Source organism: Megascapheus bottae, chromosome 10, assembly GCF_031878675.1.
Source record: "Megascapheus bottae isolate mThoBot1 chromosome 10, mThoBot2.hap1, whole genome shotgun sequence".
Lineage (NCBI taxonomy): Eukaryota > Metazoa > Chordata > Mammalia > Rodentia > Geomyidae > Megascapheus > Megascapheus bottae.
The window spans coordinates 57,048,059-57,055,179 of record NC_143518.1 but is presented as its reverse complement, the minus strand read 5'-3'; the positions used below and the strand labels follow the sequence as shown (position 1 = coordinate 57,055,179).

General features: G+C 52.8%; 1 protein-coding gene across 1 annotated transcript; it reads right to left on the bottom strand.

The window, feature by feature from the left end:
• Positions 1-303: 303 nt before the first annotated feature.
• Positions 304-2,192, bottom strand: Myog (myogenin). Its single transcript, XM_090339945.1, has 3 exons — positions 1,647-2,192; positions 956-1,037; positions 304-425 (listed from the first exon to the last, which is right to left on the bottom strand). The coding sequence occupies exons 1-3, from the start codon at positions 2,190-2,192 to the stop codon at positions 304-306; spliced, it is 750 nt and encodes a 249-aa protein (XP_090196071.1).
• Between the last annotated feature and the right edge of the window lie 4,929 nt (positions 2,193-7,121).

The window sequence follows — 7,121 nt, the reverse complement described above, 5'->3', positions numbered from 1 at the left end:
GAAAAAGGAAGCTCCTGAGTTTGCCCTCCCCTGAGTCTGGGGGCATCCACAAGGGGGTGCTCTGGTCCTTTGCTTTGTCTCCTTGGAAAGGGGATGCCCTCTGCTCTAAGAGGTCACCTAAAGGTAGGCATCCATTCTCTTGATGGACCTTGCATGAACCTTAAGTGGATGAGGAGGGGATAGTCTGGTCTACGGCAGCCCGGAGCTGTCTCCCTGGCATCACGACAGCCTGGCTTAGGAGTCCCCCCACTGCAGGAGTGGTGGCAGTGGGACTCCCACGGACACCCAACCTGATGGCCAACTTCAGTTGGGCATGGTTTCATCTGGAAAGGCCACAGACACATCCTCCACTGTGATGCTGTCCACGATAGAGGTGAGGGAGTGCAGGTTGTGAGCGTCTGTAGGGTCAGCTGCCAGCAGATGGTCTGTAGGAAGAAGGTCAGAAATGTGTCACCTTGGTGGTGGTGGGTGAGTGAGTGGGGGGATTAGACCTTTAGTTGACCAGGTTTTCCAGGATTGATGGGGGAGAAAAGCCTAAGACTTGGAATTCCACGTAGGAGTGCATGTGTGTGCATGTATGTGCACATGTGTGTACCCATACCCTTATGGGTGTGTCTCCTTTGAATTCCTCCTGTGTTTAGGACTAGGAAGCAGCTAGTCCAGGGTGGAACTGGAGCTGCCTTCTCTGGGCCTAGTTTTTCAGTGTTGACTTAGCAGTTCCCAGAGACCCCCTCATGGCAGGCAGTCTGTCACTGAGAAAGTCAGGTATCAGGCAGCAGCTGGGAAGCAACAGGAGGCCCCCACTTCTTAGCCAGTCAAGGCTGCAGGGATGCACATGGCCTCCCAGCTCACCTTTTGGGTTCCTAGGGTCGGTAGTTACCTGGAGAACCACAGGAAGAGCCCTTCCCCCACACTGCCCCTCCAGAGCCTGTTACCAGGGTCAGACTTCACTTACCTCCAGGGTTAGGGCCGAACTCCAGTGCGCTGCCCCACTCTGGACTGCAGGAGGCACTGTGGGAGCTGCATTCGCTGGGCACCTGCAAGACAGGGCCAAGGCCCAAGGTCAAGGCACTGCCCATCCTCAGGAGGCAGAACTCAAGTGGAGATGGGGAGGGGTCAGCCAAGGAGCCCCTCTCCCATGTCAGAATGTTCACCCCCTGCTTCCAGGTCCTTCCTGGCTTCCAGGATCATTTCTCTGGTCACAAAATACCTGTTTAAAGGGGGTATTTCTGGACAAGGGTGACCAGGCCAAGCCTCTAGCCCTGCGAGGTTGACTTTCAGAGAGATTGGGTGGTGGTGACTGCTCAGTACACCCAGGTCAGAGATGGGTTGGGGCCTCTTTGGTATACTTGGCCTGGCAGGTCAGGCTGTGACTCAAGCCCTGGGACGAATCCCCCCCATGGAGCTTGCTTAGGGCCCCATCTGCAGTCCTGCACCAGCCCGTTCCACGCCATGGCGCCTCCTGCCCATCCGCCTTTGTCTGGTCTGGAAGAGCCAGGGGGCACAGGAGGTCAGCTGGACAGCTGAACTCTGGAAGGGGTCCCTGCCTGGCACCTGTCGCAGCCATCTGACTAACCCTATGTGGTGTCCCGAGGCTGTCCGGGTGCCCCCTCTGGCCTTCCTGGGCCAGGTGGCTGGCCACTTACCGCAGGCTGGGGTCCGCCCCCACCCCGGTAGCGGAGGTCACGCTCCTCCTGGTTGAGGGAGCTGAGCAGGGCCTGCAGACGCTCGATGTACTGGATGGCGCTGCGCAGGATCTCCACCTTGGGCAGCCGCTGGTTGGGGTTGAGCAGGGTGCTTCTCTTCAGGGCCTCGAAGGCCTCGTTCACCTTCTTGAGCCTGCGCTTCTCTCTCAGTGTGGCTGCCCGCCGCCGATCCACAGACACAGACTTCCTCTTACACACCTTGCACGCCCATGGCAGGCACTGGCCAGGACAGCGCTCCGGGGTCCCCAGCCCCTTGTCTTCCAGGGGCCCTCGGGCCTCTGGGCTCAGACTGAGGTCAGTCTGCTCATAGCCTGGTGGCTCGAAGCCCTGGAGATGGACAGGCAGGTAGTTCTCCCCATCATAGAAGCGGGGCTCCTGGTAGAAGAAGGGGGACGTCTCATACAGCTCCATGGGGTCGGAAAAGACTTGCTCCTGCCACTGGCCCCCAGTCTCCTGCAGCCCCTCACGCCAACTGCTGGGTGCCATTTAAACCCTCCTGACTGGCATGGAACCAGAGATAAATATAGCCAACGCCACAGAAACCTGAGCCCTCCTCTAAGCTGTTGCTGCACATCAAGACGTTTACAGTGGCTTAGATGTGATTCCCCTTCTCTTTCCCCAGGCCCCCACCCACCCAGCCCGCCTGCCCCTGGCTGGGGTGGCTCCTGTGCACGGGTCGGGAGGCTGTCGGCTGTAATTTGATTAGTTTTCATTTCTCCACAGCCCCAGTGGGGCAGGGGAGGTGGGGGTGAGCACACCCCCCTCTCATCTGCTCCTTTCAATTACATGTGCCCAGCAGCCTGCCTGCTCTGTTCTCTCTCTAGGCCAAAGCAGTCTGATGGGTGAAGGGCAGAGGAACAAGGAAGAGGTGGGCTTAGGCTGGATGGGGCCTTCAGAGCCAATCCATCCGTCTCGCTGTTTCCAGGCACCCTAGCCAGGCTGTAACAGTTCAACAAGACTTAAAGACCACCCACCCCAAAGATGAGACATAGTGGCCAGGCCCAAGGAAAGCTGAAACTCACAGAGTTCAACTTCTTGTTTTCTGACGCACCTCTGACCTCACAGGTTCTCTTAGATTTCGTATGATTGGTGGTAAGTTGACCATGCGAATTTAGGTTTTCTTTCTTTTCTTTTTGGTCAGTTGTAGGACTTGAACTCTGGGCCTGGGCATTGTCCCTGAGCTCTTCAGCTCAAGGCTATTGCTCTACCCGTTGAGCCACAGCACTACTTCCATTTTTTCTGGTGGTTAATTGGAGATAGGAGTCTCACAGAGGATTTTCATGCCCTGGCTGGCTTTGAACCACTTATCCTCAGATCTCAGCCTCCTGAATAGCTAGGCTTACAGGTGTGAGCCACCTGTGCCTGGCTTTTAGGATTGTTTTTCAATAAAAAGTTTTCTCCCTAATGCCATCAGAACAGGGATTCATATTCACAGCCACCACTCCCCCTAACCCCAAAGTCAAGAGTCTCTTCTCTCTGTCACTCCCATTTATCTGTCCTTCCATGACACTGCCTTCACTCTTTATTTCTTCCTTGTTTGAGTACCAGAATCTTCCCAAATCGTTAAGGTGGATGGAGTAGAAAAGGAGAGATGAGAGACTTCACACTCCCTCTGGACCAACCTTGGCTGGGTTATTCCGCTGCCCCCTCCATGCAGTCAGCCTTACAAGCATCCTTTGGTTCTCAGATGTGAAATGAAAGAGGAACTATTTTATCTTTGAGTATCAAGGTGGATGGTCGCCTCTTATTACAGAGAGAGTCGTTCCCCTATACAATGTGCAAGACTCACTTGCTGGTGTGAACCAAGCTCAGGCTTAGGCCTGGTGTTCACAGGGATACCCCTTTAATATGAGGAACACCTTGACCCGGGAATTCAACCTTCGATGCCTGCATCCATTGTCCAGCCTCTGCTGATGTCATAAGATGGCCCATTCTACCCATGGGTAGCTTCATGAATCCTAGGCCTTGGGCTGCAGTCTTTCACCCTTGGGTTCTAGGTTTTTCCTCTAGAATCCTGTTGACTAAGTCTGATCATCCTTCTATACCTATTCCCATGGTAGATGTGACTGATGAGTTAAAATCAGTAGCAAAGGCAATAAAAGGAAGCAGAATCCTGTGGGGGCCTGAAGGAGGACAGACTTTTGAGGAGAAGGGAGATCTGCCTAAAATTTGAAGGACCGGCATTCTCTCCTTATCTTCTCCAGGGAAAGAGCCATGAAAATGTTCTTTTGATGTAGGAAACGGATGAGAAGAGGACATAGCTAGTGAGGCCTTAAACCTCAGTCCCAACATTCTTGCCCTCAAGTAGCTAGGATTACAGGCATGGACTGTTGGCACCTGGTTTAATTTGGCTCTTGAATTTACTAGTGTAATAGAAAGTACAGCAGCACAGGTATTATGGGTGTACCACCAGCTGAGCTGAAGAAGGATCTGTTTCCAATAGCGGAACCCAGACAAAACCCGAAACAACAACTTTGCCTCAGTTCACACTCCAGTTCCACAAGCCCTGAGAAAAGGATCATCCCAGGTGCCAGTGTTCTAGCTACTCAGGAGGCTCAGATCTGAAGATTGCAGTCCAAAGCCAGTTTGGGTAAGCCCATGATACTCTTATCTCCAATAAACTCCCTCTACCCTCAACAATAACATCATCAACAACAACAAACCAGAAGTGGAGCTGGGGCTCAAGTGCTAGAGCACTAGCCTTGAGCAAAAGAAGCTCAGGGACAGTGCCCAGGCCATGAGTTCCAGTCTCAGGACTGATTAAAAAAGAAAAGAAAAGAAGAAAGAGTGATGTCAAAGCCTCATAGAAACCCAGAAGAATTTTCTTTTGTGCTTTTGGAATAAAATCCAATTTGTTTCTAAACCATCTGTTTCCTTCCTCTCAAATGGAAGCGGAACAGGCTTGTTCTTTGATGGGGCTTGCTGTCTAGTAGCTTGAATGCTGAGTGAGCTCTGATGTTTGGTACAGGTCAAAGGAAAGCTAGATTAAAGCTGTGAACACATGAAAACCCATGGTTTGACAGGATGTTTGAGGAGATTATAGAATGGCAAAACCACTGAAGGCTGGGGTCTCTGTGGAGGGAGTGGGCAGGAGTGTGCTGGGCCATCGTAGAGAACGGAAAGATGTGGACAGGAGGAATGGAGGCAGATGAGCAGTGGGTCAGGCAGTATCTGTGGGGCTCAGGTCAAAGACTGCTTGGAGACAGGCTGCAAAGATGGAGGAGGCTCTCCTGGCCTGGGACGGCTGGGAAAGGGAGCCAGTGAGACCACAAAGACCACCATGACAAGAATCCTGGGGTAGGATGATGAAGGTCTGTCTCAACAACCCAATCAGAGCCTAGAAACTGGACTCCATTGGGAAATAGGCATATTTCAAGCTAGCCATGGGTAGTGTGTGTGTGTGTGTGTGTGTGTGTGTGTGTGTATGTATGTGTGTGTGTGTGTGTGTGTGTGTGCGTGTGTATCTCTGGATGAATGGCAGTTGTATTAGGTGAGGGCACTTGGCACACAGAAATATCCAATAAACAAGGAAAACAAGGAGACCCATGTTTCTCCTCCACTCCTGACCCTTGCCTGCTCTCCGACCCATGGGCTACCCCTAGGCTTCCCTCAGTGTCTCTGGGGGGCCACAGAGGCAGGGATGGAGGGGGCACCTATCTCCCTCTCCACGTGGGGATAGTCATTCATTCTTTCCGTTGAGCCACATGTTAGCTCATGCCACGTGCTGGCACCCTGTTACCAGCATTGTCAACTTGAGCAGGAGCAGTCACCCATCAAGGCAGGACAGGCAAGGTGACCAAAGAGAGCTCTAGAAAAAGTACCACATTGACTTAGAATCTAGGGAATAAGCTGATTCACTCCTGACTTCCTCCTGAACACCTGCTTCCCCGAGGACCTATTCTGTGTCAATCTCTCAGTGGGGACCAGACCTGGGCGTAACAATAGTAGCTGTTTGTAGGTAACTGTGACCTTTGACCTAATACCTTACAGCAGTGCAGGGCCGGAAGGTTAGGTGACTGGTATGTCTAGTTTCTATGAAGCATGGCTATAGGTATATCTGTGTTCTCCTGAGCGAGGTGACCAGAGGCTCTTGTCAGGGCTGCCGTGGGCAGGGTCCCAGGACACTGACCTCTTGTATCCTGATGTAGGGAGATACTGGCCCTGAACACTTGGTTCTTCTTCAGCCAAGTTGTGAAGAAGCCATGTGTAGGCCTTGTTCTTTCTCTCCTGAACAGCCCTCCAGCCCAGCCAGCCAGCAGGCTGCCCTCTGATGGATGGGAACAAATTGGAGCCCAGCACAGAGCAGCCTTTGTGCTCAGCCACCAGTGTCGATCCATCAGCTCTAACCTGACAGCAGGGCGTCGGGCCCTAATCCCCACCCCTGCTGCGTGGGCACACAGGGCCCCTTTCCCCTACTGTATCCTCCCCTTCAGGAGTCCAGCTCTCTCCAGAGGAGCCCTTGTCCCCTCTGGGGGCTCCATTGACAGGCTCTTGGCCCTCCCACCCCAACCATCTCAATTTGGTTCTGTCCATTTACATGCTAAGCTGATCTCATTTGCATGGGAGTATTGGATTTCAGAAATCCCCTTCACCTGCTCCAGCTCCTTCCTTCCCCTTCCTTGGCACATCTAGCCATGTCTGGCTTCCAGCCTCTCCTAGTTAGTCCCTGCCGGTTCCACGGGTGGGCTGACTTCGACTGCCAGGTCACTTGGCTGAAATCAAAGCAAGTTGTCCCTTCTGAAGGCTAGGTGCTTGAGAAAGAGGAACAAGCGGACTGGACAGTGGAAGCCTCTGGCTTCGTTCCACTTTTTGGTTCCTGGACTGTGTCTTTGAATATCACTGATGGGGATGACTCGGGAGTTGGATGTCAGGCATGTGTGTGCATTTCAGTAGGCCGTAGATTCATCCATCAGGCATGCAAATCATCATTGGTTATTTGGGAAGCAGTGACTGCTCAGCAGAATGAGCACATTACAGCGTCTCAGCTTGTCAGTGCTGCTGCAGCTCTTCTAGACACTGGGAAACAGAGGCCCAGAGAAAGATGCACAAGCTTAGTGTCAGAGTGCGAAGGCTGCTTGAACCTAGACTACCTGAGCTTAGATCCTAGAGGCTGAATGCAGCCTCCCACTCAGCTCCCCGAGGTTGCAGGTAAAGAAGAATGCAGCCTGTAGGAACAGGCTTTCCAGGTAGGTATGACGCCACAGGCAGATGAGCAGCGAGAGGATTCAGTGTTCAAATGGCAAGTTCAGGGAAAGTTGTGACGGAAAGAGGAAAATAGGATACAGGACAGGAATGAGAGAAGCCAGGAGATGAGGTTTGGAGGTGGAGGGCCAGAGTTGGGAGACTGGCCCTAACGGGTACCCAGATTCTGGCCACAACATTCCCAGGAGGACTAAGCACCAAAAACCAGTAGGC

Excerpts from the sequence above, each read along its gene's own strand:
- Myog (XM_090339945.1), bottom strand. The coding sequence starts at position 2,192 with ATGGCACCCAGCAGTTGGCGTGAGGGGCTGCAGGAGACTGGGGGCCAG. Across the intron at positions 1,038-1,646 it reads GGGGCGGACCCCAGCCTGCG|GTGCCCAGCGAATGCAGCTC; the intron begins GTAAGTGGCCAG and ends CCTGTCTTGCAG. Across the intron at positions 426-955 it reads GTTCGGCCCTAACCCTGGAG|ACCATCTGCTGGCAGCTGAC; the intron begins GTAAGTGAAGTC and ends TTCTTCCTACAG.